General features: G+C 40.4%; 1 protein-coding gene across 4 annotated transcripts in view; it reads left to right on the top strand.

Annotated features, from left to right (window-relative positions):
* LOC106578950 (cGMP-dependent protein kinase 1) overlaps positions 1-22832 on the top strand; it is a 224181-nt gene that overhangs the window by 171734 nt on the left and 29615 nt on the right. For all 4 annotated transcript variants that reach the window (XM_045702415.1, XM_045702414.1, XM_045702413.1 and 1 more), the window contains exons 8-9: positions 9132-9197; positions 22498-22572. In XM_045702415.1, coding sequence (XP_045558371.1) covers positions 9132-9197; positions 22498-22572 — 141 coding nt within the window. The remainder of the gene's footprint in view (positions 1-9131; positions 9198-22497; positions 22573-22832) is intronic.

The raw sequence follows: 22832 nt of genomic DNA, 5'->3' as shown, positions 1-22832 counted from the left end.
TTGTGTCGTGGAAGAGAAGTTGTGTCGTGGAAGAGAAGTTGTGTCGAGGAAGTGAAGTTGTGTCGTGGAAGAGAGGTTTTGTCATGGAAGAGAGGTTGTATCGTGGAAGAGAGGTTGTATCGTGGAAGAGAGGTTGTATCGTGGAAGAGAGGTTCTGTCATGGAAGAGAGGTTCTGTCATGGAAGAGAGGTTGTATCGTGGAAGAGTTAGTATCGTGGAAGAGAGATTGTATCGTGGAAGAGAGATTGTATCGTGGAAGAGAGGTTCTGTCGTGGAAGAGAGGTTCTGTCGTGGAAGAGAGGTTGTATTGTGGAAGAGAGTTAGTATCGTGGAAGAGAGATTGTATCGTGGAAGAGAGGTTCTGTCGTGGAAGAGAGATTGTATCGTGGAAGAGAGATTCTGTCATGGAAGAGAGGTTCTGTCATGGAAGAGAGGTAGTATCCTGGAAGAGAGTTAGTATCGTGGAAGAGATTGTATCGTGGAAGAGAGATTGTATCGTGGAAGAGAGGTTCTGTCGTGGAAGAGAGGTTCTGTCGTGGAAGAGAGGTTGTATTGTGGAAGAGAGGTTGTATCGTGGATGGAAAAGAGGTTGTATCGTGGAAGAGAGGTGGTATTGAGGAAGAGAGGTTGTATTGTGGAAGTGAGATTGTATCGTGGAAGAGAGTTTCTGTTGTGGAAGAGAGTTGGTATCGTGGGAAAGAGGAGGTATCGTGGAACAGAGGAGGTATCGTGGAAAAGAGGTGGTATCGTGGAAAAGAGGTTGTATCGTGGAAGAGGTTGTATCGTGGAAGAGAGGTTGTATCGTGGAAGAGAGGTAGTATCGTGGAAGAGAGAGAGTATCGTGAAAGAGAGGTTGTATCGTGGAAGAGAGGTTGTATCGTGGAAGAGAGGTTGTATCGTGGAAGAGAGGTTGTATCGTGGAAGAGAGGTTGTATCGTGGAAGAGAGGTTGTATCGTGGAAGAGAGTTTCTGTCGTGGAAGAGAGGTAGTATCGCGGAAGAGAGGTAGTATCGCAGAAGAGAGGTAGTATCGCGGAAGAGAGGTAGTATCGCGGAAGAGAGTTTCTGTCGTGGAAGAGGTAGTATCGCAGAAGAGAGGTAGTATCGCAGAAGAGAGGTAGTATCGCGGAAGAGGGGTAGTATCGCGGAAGAGAGGTAGTATCGCGGAAGAGAGGTAGTATCGCGGAAGAGAAGTTGTGTCGCGGAAGAGAAGTTGTGTCGCGGAAGAGAAGTTGTGTCGCGGAAGAGAAGTTGTGTCGCGGAAGAGAAGTTGTGTCGTGGAAGAGAGATTCTGTTGTGGAAGAGAGATTCTGTTGTGGAAGAGAGGTAGTATTGTGGAAGAGAGGTAGTATTGTGGAAGAGAGGTAGTATCGTGGAAGAGAGGTAGTATCGTGGAAGAGAGGTAGTATCGTGGAAGAGAGGTAGTATCGTGGAAGAGAGGTAGTATCGTGGAAGAGAGGTAGTATCGTGGAAGAGAGGTTGTATCGTGGAAGAGAGATTGTATCGGGGAAGAGAGGAAGTATCGTGGAAGAGTCCGATCTGTAGATCAGGTGGGGTGTATGATGAAGTACTGCATTATAATGTAAAGTTATACAAGCAAGCCTACTTTATGTGCAGTACAGTACAGATGAATGATAAAAGTGAATGTGACAGAAAAAAGGTTTTCTGCAAATCGGCTCCAATTTTATTAATACTCTTTGTTTTTAATTGTTTCATGTCACTGTGTTAACCTAACAAAAGCTCTTCCCTTGACATGATAGCTACCTGAAGTTCAGCCATTCTTCTCTGTCCTGGTATAGCTGTGGAACAATGTTATTCTGGTCATTGGTCCTGAGGTGTAGAAAGCAGCAGCTATCACACTGACTGGTAAAGTCAATTAATGAAGACCTGGGGCTCCCTCTTTCACACAGTCAGACAGACAGTCTTTGAGTCAGTGTAGTGTGAGGACCGTTATAAAGGAGGGATTAGACTATATGATGGGTTACAGGAGGCCATGACCGCTGAAGGAGCGTTATTGATTCCAGGAGTCGTGACGACCAGTGGGGAGAGAAGTGTTAACAAAGGAAGTAGTCAGGGTTAAGGCAGGTTAAGCTGTCTTTATTAGACAGGAAATGGACTGGACTAGAAGCTCTCACAGGCATGACGGAAGGTAAAGCATTCTCCTCAGGCCAGTAGAAAGTGAACGGTGAGATTTAGAAAAGCTCACCTCTCGGCTTTTAATCATCTCCTGGGCAAGAGAAGACTCAAACTCTAACATGAGGTGTTGGCCTGATCACTTTTGAAAAGGATGTTTTAATGCTGCAGCAGAATATCCATTCAGATATTTCATGTAGAATAAGTACAAAGGGGAAGTAAACAAATTCAAACCAAATCTTTTCTTGTCACCTCATTTGGCATTAAACTATTTTCCTGAAAGCGAGTGCTTAGAATGGTAAATTTTTTGGGACATAAAGCTGAGAAGTAGTCCTTAACCACCCATTATATAATAAAGTAGTCAGTTAGGAGTCTACGGGCTGTTTTGATTGGCTGACTGGAGGCAGTTACGGGATAGGCACAGTGGTTTTGTGGCACAGTGACCTGCTCCCAGCTCCGATTAGAAGTGAGGAGAGGAGAGAGAGGAGAGAGGTGAAAGTATCAGGGAGGGATTATTAAACCCAGTGTCAGGCTGTGATTGAAAGAGACAGTGCCTCCTGGTGTTCCCTCGAGCTATGTCAGCCCTCAGGTGGCTATGGTGGCTTCAGTGGTGGACAGTCAATGGGCCAAGCTAACATTTGCAACAGTCTGAAGTTTGGTCAATTTTTTTAAGTTGTATGTACAATATAAAACATACATTGACAACAACAATTTAACATTTGCATACTTAAATTTCAACAAACATTCATGATATCACACTTGCTCAGACCCACATGTTCCCACCATAGCCACACCCTTCCTGCCAATCTCACAATAACATTATCTCTCCTTCTTCATTCTTTGGATATCTCCAGTGCTTATAATACTTTGTACCATATGTCTTAAAATTGTACGATTTTGTTTCTCTCTGCAGCCCACATTTTGTTTTGTTTTATATTTACATAATAATATATTTGATTCATCCACTGTCCTAACGTTTGGACTTTATAGTACTCCCAGAAGGCATGTGTCATTGAGTCACTGTTAGTTTTACACTTAAACATGACTCTGACGTTGTGCTGTAGAATTTGTGAATTTTGTCTCTTGCATAATACATTTTGTACATTAGTTTATACTGCATTAACTGTACATGTTCATTAACTGTATATTCGTTTGTTATGTTCCAACACTCCCTCCATCAGTTCTTTTTAAGTCTCAGTTCCAATAGTTTAAATAGATTGTCATTTGGATAGGCTTTCTGCAAAGTTTTGTATATCTTACCCATCATATCATTTTTCTGACTCAAATAGAATTCCCTCAACATTGCTCTGATGTCCAAAAGGTTTCAGAACAACATTTTGTGATATAAAATACATTCTTAAGAAAATGTATACTCGGCCATAACAGACTTTATATGGGGAAATAATAAATGTATACTCAGCCATAAGACTTTATATGGGGAAATAATAAATATATACTCGGCCATAAAAGACTTTATATGGGGAAATAAAACTCATAGAATAAATGAAGTTGTACATGTCCCTAAAACTGAGGATGGTTTTAACCTTCCAGACTTGGAGTTGTATTAACTCGCAACACAAGGCTTTTACTTTCAACGTACAGTTAAATGCACTAAAGAGAAAGAATGGGTACATATTGAAGAGGTGCATGCTTTCCCCCAGAATCTTCTCATGTGTCTGTTTTCAAAGGATGGAGCTAAGCACGTTAACAACTTAATAGTTAACAACATTATGACATGGAAGAAAATTAAACAGATCCTACAAGGACCAATATCACTCCCTAAAAGCACATCCCTTTGGAACAATCCTTGAATAGCTTTTCAGAATTCACCGATAAATTGGCCCACATTGAAAACTAAATGCATAGGAACCGTAAATTACTTGATAATTAGGAAATACAATTATTTCCATAACAGAATTAAAAAGCAATTTGGACTGACCAACGTAGACATTTTCAAATACCTGCAACTTAAAAGTTTTATATAGCTTCTGTTGTTTTTCAGAAAGAAAAGTACATGAAAGCTTAAACAGATCAAGTATAGTAACTAAATATAAAACCTGAAGGTGTAAACAGACAGTTTAGTATCGTTCTACTGAATAATGTAGATAATACAATTATGAATCACATTAAGGCATAATAATGAGAACAGAATTAGTTTTGATAGATTGTACAGTTGAAGTCGGAAGTTTACATACACCTTAGCCAAATACATTTAAACTCAGTTTTTCACAATTCCTGACATTTAATCCTAGTAAAAATTCCCTGTCTTAGGTCAGTTAGGATCAACACTTTATATTAAGAATGTGAAATGTCAGAATAATAGTAGAGAGAATGATTTATTTCAGCTTTGATTTCTTTCATCACATTCCCAGTGGGTCAGAAGTTTACATACACTCAATTAGTGTTTGGTAGCATTGCCTTTAAATTGTTTAACTTGCGTCAAACGTTTCGGGTAGCCTTCCACAAGCTTCCCACAATAAGTTGGGTGACTTTTGGCCCATTCCTCCTGACAGAGCTGGTGTAACTGAGTCAGGTTTGTAGACCTCCTTGCTTGCACACACTTTTTCAGTTCTGCCCACACTGTCACGACTTCCGCCGAAGCCGATGACCCTCCTTGTTCGGGCGGTGCTCGGCGGTCGACGTCACCAGTCTTCTAGCCATCATTGATCCATTTTTGATTTTCCATTGGTTTTGTCTTGTCTTCCTACACACCTGGTTCCAATCCCATTCATTACATGTTGTGTATTTAACCCTCTGTTTCCCTTGATGTCCTTGTCAGAGATTGTTTGTTGTTATGTGCTTGTGTTTTTGGATTGGTGCACGACGGGTTATTGTACCCACGTTTATTTTATTATGTACTTTGGTTTTGGAGTTTGTTTTTACTTTAATAAACTACTCCAGTTACACCAAGTTTCTTTCTCCTGTGCCTGACTTCCCTGCCACCTACACACACGACTTGACACACACATTTTCTATAGGATTGAGGTCAGGACTTTGTGATGGCCACTCCAATACCTTGACTTTGTTGTCGTTAAGCCATTTTGCCACAACTTTGGAAGTATGCTTGGGGTCATTGTCCATTTGGAAGACCCATTTGCGACCAAGCTTTAACTTCCTGACTGATGTCTTGAGATGTTGCTTCAATATATCCACATAATTTTCATTCCTAATGATTCCATCTATTTTGTGAAGTGCACCAGTCCCTCCTGCAGCAAAGCCCCCCCACAACATGATGCTGTCACCCCCGTGCTTCACGGTTGGGATGGTGTTCTTTGGCTTGCAAGCCTCCCCCTTTTTCCTCCAAACATAACGATGGTCATTATGGCCAAACAGTTCTATTTTTGTTTCATCAGACCAGAGGACATTTCTCCAAAAAGTATGATCTTTGTCCCCATGTGCAGTTGCAAACCGTAGTCTGTCTTTTTAATGGCGGTTTTGGAGCAGTGGCTTCTTCCTTGCTGAGCGGCCTTTCAGGTTATGTCGATATAGGACTCGTTTTACTGTGGATATAGATACTTTGTACCTGTTTCCTCCAGCATCCTCACAATGTCCTTTGCTGTTGTTCTGGGATTGATTTGCACTTTTCGCACCAAAGTACGTTCATCTATAGGAGACAGAACGCATCTCCTTCCTGAGCAGTATGGCGGTTGCGTGGTCCCATGGTGTTTATACTTGCGTACTATTGTTTGTACAGATGAACGTGGTACTTTCAAGCGTTTGGAAATTGCTCCCAAGGATGAACCAGACTTGTGGAGGTCTACAATGTTTTTTCTGAGGTCTTGGCTGATTTCTTTGATTTTCCCATGATGTCAAGCAAAGAGGCACTGAGTTTGAAGGTAGGCCGTGAAGTACATCCACAGGTACACTTCCAATTGACTGAAATTATGTCAATTAGCCTATCAGAAGCTTCTAAAGCCATGACATAATTTTCTTGAATTTTCCAAGCTTTTAAAAAGCACAGTCAACTTAGTGTATGTAAACTTCTGACCCACTGGAATTGTGATACAGTGAATAATAAGTGAAATAATCTATCTGTAAACAATTGTTGTAAAAATTACTTGTCATGCACAAAGTAGATGTCCTAACCGACTTGCCAAAACTATAGTTTGTTAACAAGAAATTTGTGGAGTGGTTGAAAAACGAGTTTTAATGACTCCAACCTAAGTGTTTATAAACTTCCGACTTCAACTGTATGTGTTTTGTTGCTAGACTAAATACATAATTGAAATTTTGTCCATATAATTGGAAAACGCAATAAATGTATTGTATCTCACTGGGGTGTCCTCTCGTTAGTTAATAGCATTACAATTCTTGTTTTTTTCCCCCACAACAAACAAAGACAAGGATATCTTGTTATACGCTGCTTCGATGTTCACCAGAGTAGCAGTCACAGCCCTGAACAGCTAGGACATAATGAGCTATGGTGGTGTATTAGTTAGACTTTGAAAGACGCTGTATCTCCTAATCTGCCTCTCTCCCTTTGATCTCTCCTTTGTCTTAATTAGCACAGTCTTCTCCATTATTACTGTGTTTAGCAAATCAATCAGTGCTTGAGAAAGGGGCCGTGCTGTTTACCCAAGATGCTGACATTGATCTTTAGTGATATGTGCATGCTAGAGCTGCCTTGGGGGAGGAGGGGAGTGAGTCGTGAAGAGTTGACTACAGACAGGACAGCACTATAGTCCTTGTGGTTAAATGGTTTTAAGTGGATTACAGGCTTTGATGTGGAGGAGGTTGTATGCTAAGTGGACTTTCATATCTGCTTTAAACAAAACACCATGTCCCTCACATTAAGGCTAATTATTGGCTATAAGGGAGATGTCAGGACTCCTCTCTCTCTCTCTCTCAAACACACACACACACACACACACACACACACACACACACACACACACACACACACACACACACACACACACACACACACACACACACACACACACACACACACACACACACATCTTTCTTTTTCCTTCTCAGCCACACATGGGTACACATACAGTACCTGCCTGAACTTTGCCCAAGAATCTTTAGCACCAATCAGTGCTCAATTCATCGCCAGAGCCTTCCAGCTACTGAGCCAAAGAGAGCAGACTGGTCAGCAGAGTGAATGTCTAATTTCGCCGGAGTTAGTTTGGCAGTTGGCATGAGCAGCCTGACCAGCTATAAGCTACTTTACAAAGCCTTTGTTTTTCCTGGCATCTCTCCTAATCTGTGGACTCTCTTGGCTGGTTTGTGATAAACTGAGGCCTTAAATGCCTATGGCATTTATATTTCCCCCTAGTCTTTGTTCTGTGCACACATTTCCGGTGAGATTGACAACCATAACCTTTCCTCCAGGCTGCACTCTCACTGGTAGTTGATTGGCGTCGGTGAAGGCATGGTCTACTAAGGCTCAAATTGATCTCTGCAGCATGGCTATGCCTGGCTCAATCTAGCCGGCATCTATGTTTCTCTCTCTCTCTCTCTCTCTCTCTAAGGCAATGCATCTCAGTGCTAGAGGCTTCCTACAGACACCCTGGTTCGATTCCAGGCTGTATCACAACCGGCCGTGATCGGGAGTCCCATAGGGCAATTGGCCCAGCGTCGTCCGGGTTTGCCCGGTGTAGGCCGTCATTGTAAATAAAAATTTGTTCTTAACTGACTTGCCGATGTTAAATAAAGGTTAAATAAATAAAAATATTTCCCTGTCTAGTGCCCTCCCTCGAAGCTCATAGTAGTTATATAATGTTTGATGTGGGATATGTTTTTCTCTCCCTGCAATGATATGTGGCATCCTATCTCTAGAAAGCTCTCCTCTCATTTCACTGGGAGGTATCTGGTGATATAGCAGCTGTAGTCTATAGTGTACTGTAGATGTTTCCATCTCCCTGCCATAATACGTGCTAATTGGCTTGAAGAATGGCATCCTACTCCCTCGTTGGGAGGTATCTCCTTACAGATATCAGCTGTGTACCGAAGCATTGAAATGAATGTGTAAGGCTAGGTGGGTGGTCGGCTAGCAACAACTGTGATGTAATCTGTGTGAAATGGCCACCTCAGCCTGAGCCTTTTGAATCCCAGGGTGTTCTTGTGAAGTCCAGGGAATTGTTGCCTCGTCCATGAGCTGTGGGGGAAATCACAGCTGGTCTCCCTGGTCTGTCTATTAGAGGGCTCATTTGTTACCCTGGGCTGGATATTCCCCTCTCATTCTTCAAATCATCTGGGCATCCCCCATTCAGTATTGTGATATACAGTAAGTTACATGCATCCACCAATAAGAACTTAGTCTAATAGTCTTCGGAAGTGGTCCCCTGGTATATTTGTCTCTTACTGATATCTTGCAGTTGATGCTCTTTAGGGATAACAATTTACTGGTACTCTATGCTCAGGAAAACCTACAATAGATAGCCTCTTTCAGCAATGTGTTGTAGCTCTATAGTACCATCCCCTCTGTGTTGATGGACAGTGTGTTATTAACTCTTTCACCTCACTGTAATTATCATGCTGCACAGCTGCTGGATGTGACCTTTCACAAGCATCAGTTAGGAGAAGACCCTCTCTCTCCCTCAGACTAATATCAGTTGAGCTGGTGTGTGTGTGTGTGTGTGTGTGTGTGTGTGTGTGTGTGTGTGTGTGTGTGTGTGTGTGTGTGTGTGTGTGTGTGTGTGTGTGTGTGTGTGTGTGTGTGTGTGTGTGTGTGTGTGTGTTGATGTTTTCACAGGTGGATCGCAGGTCATTATAGATACCACTGACACAGATTAAAGTGATTGGGGAAACACTTCTTCAGGTTACAGTGAAGGGGATTCCACTGACAGCATAGATAACTGTAGAGATTACGATCATTACTATTTACAATTTATAGGATGTGTTGAATGGTAGGTTTGCAATTCTGTATTCACATTTTTCGAAAACATTATTCCCTTAATGCTTAATCTAACTAGAATTTAACATGAATATTACCCAACATGAATGTGGGTATACCTTTGACTGATGTGTTGTCACTTTGTGTCCCCACAGCGAGGACATCAGGACGGCTAATGTGATCGCTGCTGAAGCTGTCACCTGCCTGGTCATTGACAGAGAGTAAGTAGTTTCAAGTTTTATTTGTTACACAAGTACAGTGAAATGCTTAACTTGCTTGCCCTTCCCAACAGTAGGGTCGTAAAGGGAGGTTTGTTACTGGACACTTTACTAGTGAACTTTACCAATAAACTACCCGCATTTTGGTATCTTAGATGATTTTTTTCATTAATTAGGCTTTTTTCTCTAGAAACTCATGGACAATATGATTTTTTTTAAAAGTTATTTAAGGATAAATTACTAAAGATATAAAAAGATTGGCATAGATTTTCTGTTAATCACTGAAGATTCTGGTAACTTTGGTAAATTACTGAAAGCTTTGCATCTCTTCCCAACAGTGCAGTATTCAATATCTAAATAGAGCAGTAGCCTATAGGGTAGTAGTAGTAGCCTGTATAGTAGTAGTCTGTAGAATAGTAGTAGTAGTCTGTAGAATAGTAGTAGTAGCCTGTAGAGTAGTAGCCTGAAGAGTAGTGGCCTGTAGGGTACTAGTAGTAGCCTGTCGGGTAGTAGCCTGTAGATTGGTAGCCTGTCGGGTAGTAGCCTGTAAGGTAGTAGTAGAAGCCTGTAGTGTCTTGACCTGTAGGGTAGTAGCCTCTAGAGTAGTAGCCTGTAGTGTAGTAGCCTATAGATTAGTATTCTGTAGTTTAGTAGTAGTTGCCTCTAGTGTAGTAGTCTGTAAAGTAGTAGCCTGTGGAGTGGTAGCCTGTAGGGTAGTAGCCTGTAGGGTAGTAGCCTGTGGAGTAGTAGTAGTAGCCTGTAGGGTAGTAACCTGTACGGTAGTAGCCTGTAGGGTAGTAGCCTGTAGGGTAGTAGTAGTAGCCTGTAGAGTAGTAGTAGTATTCTGTAGAGTAGTAGCCTTTAGAGTATTAGCCTGTCATTACACAATTAAGATTAAAAACTACAGGTAATCTAATAAAATAACAGAGAATTCACAAGAGTATAACAATATCCTAAAACAGCAAATTAAAAACATAGACTGGTCAGGGAATCAGCCTTAAAATCCTTCATCAATGATTTAAAAACAACAATCAGGACAAGTTCTTCCAGTTTAAAAGTATTTTGTAAGGCGTTCCAAGCCGATGGCGCAGAGTACAATAAAGAGAGTACCCACCACATTTCTGAACAATAAAAATGCCCCAAAAAAATGGTAGTAAACACAAAATGCCATTGTAAATAAAAGTACACCAATGACTGAGCCTACAAGTGCACTTTATATACCAGCCAACCCTGGGATATAAAGTGCAGTGATGCTTATGGGTTTTGCAGTTAAAAATAAATCTCGATGCTCCATGGCCACCTCAGGGTGTCAATTGATCTCAAACACTGAGCGGAAGCATTCATATATAAAATATGGGGGGTCTAGGAAAGGCATAAATGTAGCTGATACTAGCCTCCTTCTGGCTTCAAAAGAAAAACAGGCCTTATTGCTAAAATAAAATCCCAATTTCAGCTTACATTTTTTTGTAAGTTGTTGAATATGCAATTTAAAAGAGAGGTCGTCATCAATTAAATTTCAAAGATATTTATATGAGATTACAGTCTCAATCTCATTGCTCTGACAGGTAGTAATAGGTGAAAGGTTCAGAGGTCTATTTCTTGCTTTAGAAAACACCATTATTCTAGTTTAGTCAGTATTGAGGATAAGCTTCAATTGACACAAGGTATGTTGAACAGTATAAAAAGAAGTTTGCGAGTTCTGGAAAGGTTTTGTGAGAGACGAGGCACAACAATAAAAAACAGTATCATCAACATGAAAGTGAAGTTGCACATTTTTGTCTAAATTATTTATATAAATAGTGAATAAGATGGGACCAAGTACAGAGCCCGGGGGCACACCATTACAGACAGACAATTTAACAGACACGAGCCCATAAAATTGAGTGCAGTGAGTTCTATCAGACAGATAGTTAGCAAACCATGCAACTGCATGCACCGAAAGACCTACGCTCGACAATCTCTGCCTCAGTATAGCATGATCAACTGTATCAAAAGAAAGATCAATAAAAAGTGAGACACAGTGCTGTTTTTTTGTCAAGGGCTTCAGTGATATCAGTTAAAACCTTCATGGCTGCTGTAATTGTGCTATGCTTCTTCCTGAAGCCCGATTGGTACATTGATAAAATAGTTAGTATATATATATAAAAACTCTTTTAGCTGTTCACTAAGAAGGGTTTCAAGTATTTTCCCCAGGGGTGACAGCTTTGAGATTGGCCTATAATTGTTTAAAAAAGTTGGATCTCCCCCTTTTCAAAGTGCCCTTTTAAAAGTGGTAGGACAAATGCTGATTTCCAGATCTTTGGAATTTCATTACATTCCAGGGTTAGATTGAACAGATATGTAAGTGGTTCAGCTATGAAATCAGCTGCCAGTTTTAAAAAGCAGGGATCAAGAAGATCAGGACCTGCAGGCTTTCTCTGATCTAAGGATTTCAGGGCTTTATGTACCTCCTGCACTGAGAATGGCAAAAAGCTAAAAGTTTGACCAGCTGTCACTGGTTCATTCACACAGGGCTGTACAGAGACAAAGGACACTGACTCAAACAGCCTACCAGATGATACAAAGTGCTCATTGAAACAATTCAGCATTTCAGTTTTCATATACAGCAACAGAGTCCTTCAATACGCATGACGGTAATTCATTAACATTACTGTTAACAGACATAGACTTATTAGCCTTCCAAAACGTTCTATGGTCATTCAGGTTATCAGTGGTAACAGACATAAAATATTCAGACTCGGCCTTCCTGAGAAGAAAATAACACTTGTTTCGTAACGGCCTAGAAAGAAGCCAATCAGCATCAGAACATGATTTCCTTGCTTTAGCCCAGGCTAGATTACGTTTATGAATAATACAAGACAGCTCAGAAGAAAACCATGGATTATCCCGCCCTTTAACCCTGAACCTGCTGAATGGGGCATGTTTGTTTACTATTTGGAAAAAACCATCATGAAAGAATTTCCAGCCAGTTTCCACATCAGGAATAAGCTCAATCTTGCTCCAGTCAAAATAAAACAAATCATGAAAGAAAGCCTGCTCATTAAAACTCTTAAGATTTCTCTTATGAATAAGGCGTGGGTTTGTCTTAGGAACCTTAGTATTTCTAACAGCAACAACAGCACAATGGTCACTTAAATCATTTAAAAAAAAACACCAGAATATTTCTGTGATACATTTGTCAATATAAAATCAATCAGGGTAGATTTCTCTGGGCATTTGAGATTTGAGCGAGTGGGTGAGTTAATCAACTGGGTAAGATTCATTGAATTACAAACCATTTTTAAATCATCAGACACCGGCTTTAACCAACACTAGTTGAGTTCACCAATCAAGATCATTTCACTGTAAAGAAGTTTAGACATGAGGTTCATCAGAGAAGAAAATGCATCACCGAGAGCAGAGGGGGGGTCTAACAGCCAATCACAGTTATAGAAAGACCCTTTGAAACCCCAAGATTCAAAGCAAGAAATTCCAACTGTTTATAAATAGTTATAGACTTTGCCACACTTACAAGGAATTTAGTCTTTACATATATAGCCACACCCCCACCTTTCTTAACTCGAGCAGTGCGATACAAATTGTAACCATTTAAACAAATATCCTTATCAAGAACAGACTTGCTGAGCCAGGTTTCAGAAACACAGTTACATCAGCATCAGTTGATTTAGCCCAAATCCTAACCCCATCCATTTATGACAACAGGCTACTTACTAAAACCAGATCTAGAATTAAAATCAGAGGGGGGTTGGAGACATTGCACATCAGGGCCAGGGTTTTAGGTTGCACTTTACCATGATATCAATATTAAATGAAAGGTTAGATAACAAATACAAAATAGCAACAAAAGAAGAATAAGTAGGCACATCTGTTTAATAACCTTGCGCGGCTTCTCTTTTTTAAGAGACCTACTGCAAGCGAATTCTACAAGTGAGTTTCCAGACAATACAAAACAGTCATTTAAAACCATTAGACTTTGGTAGTGAATCCCCGAGCTGACAAGGTCAAATTCTGTCGTTCTGCCCCTGAACAAGGCAGTTAACCCACCTGTTCCCCGGTAGGCCGTCATTGTAAATAAGAATTTGTTCTTAACTGACTTGTCTAGTTAAATAAAGGATAAATAAAATCACAAATGCATCGGCACTTGGACAAGTGGACTGTGTGGAAAAGAGCGAGTTCCCGCACACAAAATGTCTAATGGACGGGAGAGCACATTGTCCGATGTACTCACACAGCGACAATGTTCATTTTCTCCAGAGTTCAGTAAAGTCAGTGCACAAAGCAATACCATGAAAATTGTCATTTTCTCTGAGAGATGTAAGAAATACAGGTCAAGGAAAGGTAAGGGGAGGGAGGGACTGTGTGTATGTATGAGTGTGTGTGCGTGTGAGTAGATTGGGTGTGGGGGTCGATTGAGAGAACGGGTTGAGGATTGTTGAGCTGCCTCTGACAGCTGGGTGGAAAGCTGAGGATAGAACCCAGGCCATCCAGAGAGAGGGTTACTTAGGTAAACTTCAAGAAGTCTAAATAGCGGAAAAAATATGTGTCCGAGTTGAGGGAGACCCACGATCTTTACACCAAAAAAACAAAATTGTTTGCACTACACAGCAAGGAAGTTGTGGATTTGCTCCACCATAAATGAATAGATTATTAGTCAGTTAAAATCTACTAGTCACAGACAAACGACTTGACATGCTGCCATCTTGGATCTTACGATAGTGTTTTTCTGTAGGGTAGTAGCCTGTAGAGTAGTAGCCTGTAGAGTAGTAGCCTGTAGGGTAGTAGCCTGTAGAGTAGTAGCCTGTAGGGTAGTAGCTTGTAGGGTAGTAGCCTGTAGAGTAGTAGCCTGTAGGGTATTAGTAGTACCCTGTAGGGTAGTAGCCTGTAGAGTAGTAGCCTGTAGGGTAGTAGCCTGTAGAGGTGTTACCTTGTATGGTAGTAGCCTGTAGGGTAGTAGCCTGTAGAGTAGTAGCCTGTAGGGTAGTAGCCTGTAGGGTAGTAGCCTGTAAGGTATTAGTAGTACCCTGTAGAGCAGTAGCCTGTAGAGCAGTAGCCTTTAGGGTAGTAGCCTGTAGGGTAGTAGCCTGTAAGGTATTAGTAGTACCCTGTAGGGCAGTAGCCTGTAGAGCAGTAGCCTGTAGAGCAGTAGCCTTTAGGGTAGTAGCCTGTAGGGTAGTAGCCTGTAAGGTATTAGTAGTACCCTGTAGGGCAGTAGCCTGTAGAGCAGTAGCCTGTAGGGCAGTAGCCTGTAGGGCAGTAGCCTTTAGGGCAGTACCCTGTAGGGTAGTAGCCTGTAGAGCAGTAGCCTTTAGGGTAGTAGCCTTTAGGGTAGTAGCCTGTAGGGTAGTAGTAGTAGCCCAAAGAGTAGTAGCCTGTAGGGTAGTAGCCTATAGGATAGTAGCCTGTAGGGTAGTAGCCTGTAGGCTTTTAGTAGTAGCCTGTAGAGCAGTAGCCTTTAGGGTAGTAGCCTTTAGGGTAGTAGCCTGTAGGTAGTAGCCTGTAGGTAGTAGCCTGTAGGGTAGAAGCCTGTAGGGTAGTAGCCTGTAGGGTAGTAGTAGTAGCCCAAAGAGTAGTAGCCTGTAGGTAGTAGCCTGTAGGGTAGTAGCCTGTGCGCGGTTTTTTGATTAACTCTTTACTGCCATGAAAAAACAATGTACTGCAGTGCATTACCTCATCATAATGATTAATGGTTAACAGTAGGGTGACTATAGGATCAGTATATTTTAGCAAGATTGTTATTGATCCATATCATTGGTTACAGATAATTAATCACTGAGCAATACTATGCCATCTATTCCTAATCAGAACAAATACCTTCACCACATTGAAAAGGTGGCTACAACTATACAATTAAAAAATCATATAAAGGAGACTGAAAAGGTTCCTGTTTTGAATGACACCCAGCTTTGTAAAACAGTGGGACTGGGGATGGAGTGCTGTGCACAGCATGGTAGACTGAGCCTGTACCTCCTCACAGACCCATCAGCACTCGCTGTGTGTGGTCTGGGCCTCTGTGTGTCTCTGTCTGGGTCTGTGTAGCTCAGAGCCAGAGGCAAGGCAAAAAAAAAAGGCAATCCCAGCACAGCAAACCAACACTGGAGAAAAGAGTGGACCATTCACCTTTCTCTCTGCAGGAAAGCCACCATTAATTTTATCACATTGGCCGGCTGAAAGCTTTATGGCCAAGGCCATTAGAGAGGGCTTGTTCTGGCTGCCACACTGTGCTCCCTCTGTCGTCATGCCGTTGTCATGCACATAATGATGTGATCGCTGTGGTGTGGTGGGATTCCTGGAGTGTGTCTGAAATAACACCCTATTCCAAAAAAAGAAGGAACTGTATTATGAAGCCAAGATCAATGATGGACAGAACGATGGAAATAGTACTTGGTATGAAATGATGGGCAGAAAGACCAATTCAACTCCTTATTTCATCCAATCAGATGGCTTATTCATCACCGAACCATTTGACGTTGCCAATTATTTGAATGATTAGTGGGCAAAGTTAGGCAGGAAATGCCAGCAACGAAAAGTTAGCCATCGTATTCATGCATAAAACCATAAAAAAATTATGAAAGAAAAGCATTGTAAGTTTTAATTTTGTAAAATTAGTGTGGAAGAGGTGGAAAAGTATTGTTATCAATCAATAATGACAAACCTCCTGGCGTTGACAACTTACATGGAAAGCTAATGAGGAGGGTAGCTGAGTCTATAGGCACTAGTATATGTCATATCTTTAATATGAGTCTAGAGGAAAGTTTTTGTCCTCAGGCCTGGAGGAAAGCCAAAGTCATTCTGCTACCCAAGAATGGTAAAACGGCCTTTACTGGTTCTAACAGCTGACCTATCAGCTTGCTGCCAGGTCTTAGCAAACTGTTGGAAGAAATTGTGCTTGACCAAATACAATGCTGTTTCTCTGTAAACAAATTAACAATGCTTATAGCATTGCTTATAGAGAAGGGCACTCAACTGACACACATTAATGATGATTGGTTGAAATAAATTGATAATAACAAGATTGTGGTACCTGTACTGTTAGATTTCAGTGCTGCCTTTGATTTTATTGACCATAACCTGTTGTTGAAAAAACGTGTCTTGTAGCTTTTCAACCTTTGCCATATCATGGATTTAGAGCTATCTATCTAATAGAACACAGTGTTTTCTTTAATGGAAATTCTCTAATGTTAAACATGTGAAGTGTGGTGTACTGCAAGGCAGCTCTCTTAGCCCTCTACTCTTTTATATCTTTACCAATGACCTGTCACTTTTTTTTTTACCAAGCCTATGTGTCCATGTATACTGATGATTCAACACCCAATAAGCGTCAGCAACCACAGCTAGTGAAATCACTGCAACCCTAAACAAAGAGTTGCAGTCAGTTTTTCAATGGGTGACCAATAATAAACTGGTCCTGTACTCTCTAAAACTAAGAGCAATGTATTTGGTACAAATCCCCTAAGTTCTAGACCTCAGCTGAATCTGGTAATTAATGGTGTGGCTGTTGGACATGTTGAGGAGACTAAATTACTTAGTTTTACCTTAGATTGTAAACCTTCATAGTCAAAACATATTGATTAAATGGTTGGAAAGATGCGGCGAGGTCTGTCCGTGATAAAGAGAACCTCTGCTTTTTTGACACCACGCTCTACAAAGCAAGTCTTGTAGAGTTTAGGAAAGACGGACCGCATCACTTCTTGTTTTTATAAGAAACATTAATGTGTTGGAAATTCCAAATTGTTTGCATAATCAACTTAAACACAGCACTGACACACACACTTTCCCCACCAGACATGCCACCAGAGTTTTTTTCACAGTCCTCAAGTCGAGAACAAATTTAAGGAAACGTACAGCATTACACAGAGCCATGATTAGGGCTGTTACGGTGAACGTATTACCGCCACACCGGCGGTCACGAGTCATGACAGCAGTCAAATTCCAAATTCCACACTCTTGTCAATGCAAATGTAATCAAAAATCTAATCAAACAATTCATGAGAGCCCAGGAGCTCATGTTGGTCCCCTCAGATTTCTATAGTCTAGGCCTACTATATTTTTTCCTAAACTTTCATAATATTAAGAACATTGCTTTTCTTTACAACAGGAGTATAGCCTACCTGGCTGGCATGAAAATGAACCACGGGAAAAGCATCCTCCATTTGCTATTTAGGTGCAAAGATTACATGTATTTCTTTCTGCTGCCCCTGTTTTTAGACAGGTGCATGATAATAGTCCATTCTAATTCAAAATGAATTTCACACATATAATATTTAGTATATGTAAAGACAAGATTAAATCAAGATTACTGTGATGGGTGACAATATAATCCTATGATGCTCAGCTTATGTCAAGAAATAGCGCATGCTTTTTTTACGCACACCTCATGTAGCCTTGCCCATAGACCTACATGTTTTGAAAAGGTTTGTATCACAACTAAAGTGGCCAAATAACTTTTTTAAATGAAGCACATTAATCCGTTTTACAACGGGTGTAGAGCCTAACTGGCATACATATGCAGCATGTGTGTTTCAAGTACATTTTCACCATATAAATCCACCTTTATAATAAAAGCATTACATGTATAATCGCATTTGCGGTCACTTTTGAGAATGGTGTTTTCCTGCTAATGGAAAATGCACACTTATAGCCTACTGCCGTGTGCGCATTGCTGCGCTTAAAATGTGAAGAAATAATAAGTTAATAAGTTTATTAACATTTTAAGTTAAACATTCTCATTTGTTGCGTCAGGATCATTGCTTAAAACAGTTTTTTTAATGCTAGTGGTTGTATTAATTTGGGATCTATCGCATCCCATAACTGTCCCAGACTATGTTTGTAATATTTATTTATTGCACAGAATAGAATAGGTCAACTTTCGTACCATGGGGGATAGTAGATTGACATAGGCTAGTGCTTTTGCTGTTCGTTAGGCCTACTCATCTTGTTGGCCCATGAAAAGTAAATGTGGACATGTATTCCAATTCAATATGCGCCTCGGAATTGGATACAGATTCATGCAGTTGCATCCCTGATGTGTCTGTCTTCACTTGTAGCCTGTGAGAAAAGACCTGATCACCTGTTGGAGAGGCATGTGAGTGAGAGGTGCTTAGGCACGCAGCCGGGAGAAGGGGATTATAATTATTACAGACATTGGGCGCAAAAGCCATGGATTCTTTTAGGGGGCATTACGACCACACAAACGGGATGCAGCCGGGAAATTCAAGGCATTATCAACTGCTTGTCAAATTGTGAATGAGAGACTGATGAAGTGTGTACAGCCTGCATATAAAAAAACAATGCAAAACTCATGCCTTTCATGCAACTTTCTTCAGATCATCATTAGTCGTATCATGCAGCCTTAGAATGTATTAAAATCAAAACATATAGCCCAACATTTGTATCAGAACTAAAGTTACATAAATAACTTAAGCATATAGGAGTACCTGTTTCTTTGTTAACCGCTCAACGCAGAATAGCCAGATGTGCGCAATCTCTCAAATTGTTTGGAGAAAATATCCGTTCTATTTTATTAAACTATGGTCAATTGTATTCTTCAAACTGTAAAATAATATAAAATAATGCCATGGAATTCTAAGCAAATCATGTCTGCTAAATCTTGTCTGCTAAATCTTGTCTGCCATATTGCATAGCCAGATCAGAGCCTAACAAGAACAACTCAGAGTATGCTATTTTGTTCTTCTGAAATAGACTACATGTTTCTTTAGACCTGTATAAAATAAATAATGGATTTATTGTGATGATGTAGACTATATATTCATGTATTACATGGATTTATTAGACTTTTTAAAATGTAGATGTTCCAAAGGTCTGCATCAATGTGTGGAAGCCAAGAGATGCTAAATGTGTTTATGTAAATTAACGGTCAATTACCGTGAGACCGGCAGTTATTTGCTTGACAATCACCGGCTGAAAAAATGTCATGACTGCCACAGCCCTAGCCATGATTGCATGGAACTCCCTTCCACCTCATATAGCACTAGGGAACAGCAAACCTGCTTCAAAAAATCAAATAATGCAATACCTCACGGCACAACGCCTCTCCCCCATGTGACCTTCTTGTTGTGATGGTGTACTGGAATGTACAGTATGTGTAACTGATAGATGCACACACTACATGTTCAGGTTTTTAAATGTATGTCAAAAGTCTTTTGTCTGTAATGTCTTCTTCGTTATGTTTCAGACCCCAGTTAGACTTGCTATCGCCATTGGCGTTGGCTAATGGGGATCCTAATAAAATAAATCCCTATATAGTGCATTACTTTTGACCAGGGTCCATGGAGTAGTGCACTATATAGAGAATAGGGTGCCATTTTGGTGTAGACTTGGTACCAAACATACGCTCGGACAGGGAGATGAACAGTGTGGTCAGGAAGAAATAGCAATGATAAGCTGAGTGGAGCCGAGTTTGGGAAGCCCTACTCTGGGCTATGAACTTCTTAAGTCTTGTGCATCACTAATATCAATCACATTTATATGGCAACTCGACCTTATCCAGTGGGAGTGGACAGCTTGTATATGGGCTTTTATAGAAGAGGCACACTAAGAATACAACTTTAAATGGGTCAGCTTGTAGGTCTATATTTAGAGCAAAGCAGTTCACACTTGAAATACCCTTTATTGCCAATCATGGGTCAGTATTCCTGGATGATATCGGAATCTTTTTGCAGCGGCCAAGTCACGAAATGATAATAAACTCCTACAGTCTAGACATACATTTCACATAATGAGTTCATAACTGTCAGGGAGATGTGACAGTTGTAGCCTAACCTCATCCGAGATCAGATATTCTCTCACACTTACCTTAAGTAATGTTGATTGTGTGATTACTATTTCTCAAAACTATTTTTTTAAAGATCCTTGTCAAAATTCTTAACGGTCTGACACTTGAATCTAACCCCTGTGAGAGCAGACTCATAAACTTCAGACATAACTGTGTATATTTATCTATATCTGTGGTGATTATAGCCATGGCCTCATAACCATGGGTTCAGATGAATGACTATTAGGAGAGTCAAAGGATGCCAAGTCATGCTCTGGTGATACATTTACCAGCACTGAGTTGATATTTCACCATCAATATAATGTTGAATTACTGGTAGGAGCTGGAAGGGAAGGTAATGAGTTGGGTGGTAGAAAGGGAGGGCAGTGGACAGGAAATGGGGGGCACATGGGAGAGTGAGTATTCTGTTTTGGAACATGAGGCCGCCTCACCGCCTCTCAGCACACAATGGCCCAGACAAACGCTTTTCAGCACTGTTGCCTGCTGGGAGGAAAAAGCCCCAGATTCATCACTCCTCAGACAGGGCTCAGATGTGTCACATTTAAATGTCCGGTCTTCCAACCTGCCTCTTCTCACTGAAATGCTGTGTGGTAATCAGACCCCTCTTCGCCCCTCAGATGGTTTCAGGCGCTTCGGAAACAGATGGCTAAAAACAGCACAGAAGGACACTTAATGATAAAAACCTGCTCACCCTAAAAGGGAAAGATGAAGCATTTTAAGGGAAATAATGACTAGTCATCATAATCTGGTTATTTTAATATGCAGATATTTGTCTACTACTCTGAGATAAGAGGAGGCCTCAGATAGGATTTCAAGGTTTAGCTGTCAGTCATTTATTTTTTCTTTCATCTTTAAATGTATTATATTATGACATTTTGACAGTTGCCAACTCCCTGATAAAGTGTAAGTAAGTGTAGGGTTTAAATACTAACTCAAAGAAACAATGGAAGATTGCATCTAAAAAAAAAACACTATGATTTACCATACCTTGTCAGGTAAATAAATTACATTTCAGACAAGCAGTCATCCTTGTTTACCTTGACAGTAACATTGATAAATATATTTACCCTTTGGAACAGCTAACGTCTATCATATCTTGTCTGTGAGAGAAAACTTAGGATTGCCTTTTGAATGTTCAAAGTGTGGGCCAGCAGACATTATATTGTTGACTTCCAAAAGAACGAATATAAAACTTCAATTCAATCTACTATATTGCTTTTGAAAAATCAGATCTTTTGATTGTTCTAAAGCATTTCCTCCGTCAAACTGAGACAAGCATGTCTGCTCTCCTCCCATGCGTCTCATTATTATGAGAGGTTTAATCAAAATGATTCAATCCTCTAAAGCATAAATAGACTATGTATAGTTTCATAATAATAACAATCTATTCTATAGAGTGAGTACTCTGAGATTGATGTTACATTAACACTGAAGTTGTTTGGGAAGGGAAAGTACTATTCAAAGACAGTTTTGTCCCAGTAGCAGTAGCCATCTTTTAACCTATTTTTAACGTTACAGCAAACCTACTTAGTGTGATTCATTTGGAACCAAAATGGGAGATACCACGCTTTTGCTTTGCTCAATTACAATGCTGTGGCTCAACCAGCACAAAATTAAACAGGGAATTATGTTTGCTGCTATTCAAACATTGTCTCAAATTCATCAAATTAGCTCACTCTGCTCAAAGCTCTTTTCCGAGATAGATTTTTGTGACAGATGCTAGTGGTGATTTGCTGCCCTCCTGTGTCTCATGTATGAATAATTCTGAACTCAGTGAACATTTGTAACAATAGCAATAGGTTATTGTAACCTAGGTGTTTAAGGAGAGATCATTGGGATACAACCATAACATAATGTAACCTAGGTGTTTAAGGAGAGATCATTGGGATACAACCATAACATAATGTAACCTAGGTGTTTTAGGAGAGATCATTGGGATACAACCATAACATAATGTAACCTAGGTGTTTTAGGAGAGATCATTGGGATACAACCATAACATAATGTAACCTAGGTGTTTTAGGAGAGATCATTGGGATACAACCATAACATAATGTAACCTAGGTGTTTTAGGAGAGATCATTGGGATACAACCATAAGTTAATGTAACCTAGGTGTTTTAGGAGAGATCATTGGGATACAACCATAACATAATGTAACCTAGGTGTTTTAGGAGAGATCATTGGGATACAACCATAACATAATGTAACCTAGGTGTTTTAGGAGAGATCATTGGGATACAACCATAAGATAATGTAACCTAGGTGTTTTAGGAGAGATCATTGGGATACAACCATAAGTTAATGTAACCTAGGTGTTTTAGGAGAGATCATTGGGATACAACCATAAGATAATGTAACCTAGGTGTTTAAGGAGAGATCATTGGGCAGCAACCATAAGATAATGTAACCTAGGTGTTTAAGGAGAGATCATTGGGATACAACCATAACATAATGTAACCTAGATGTTTTAGGTAGTCAATGATTAATGTGACTCTGTGTTCACTTTCAGTTCATTTAAGCACTTGATCGGGGGCCTCGAGGATGTCTCAAACAAAGGCTATGAGGATGCAGGGGCCAAAGCCAAGTAAGTATCTCACTCTTCACATACAGTTCCCTACATGCATCCGATGTCCAAAATTGTGTATCGTCTACATACAGGGTATCATTAGCATCACACATATTCCCGTTTCCTTATACACCCATACATACATATACACTAAATACTGTATATATATATACATGTAACTAACACCACTCAAGCACACCTCATTACAACAATACCCTTCAGCCCCAAACACACACCTCATTAACACTAAACTCCCCTAGCCATTACAAAACCAGATG

The sequence above is a fragment of the Salmo salar genome, chromosome ssa19, assembly GCF_905237065.1.
Source record: "Salmo salar chromosome ssa19, Ssal_v3.1, whole genome shotgun sequence".
NCBI classification, from domain to species: Eukaryota; Metazoa; Chordata; class Actinopteri; order Salmoniformes; family Salmonidae; genus Salmo; species Salmo salar.
Note: the sequence above shows the minus strand (reverse complement) of the source record. Positions and strands in the feature narration are given on the sequence as shown.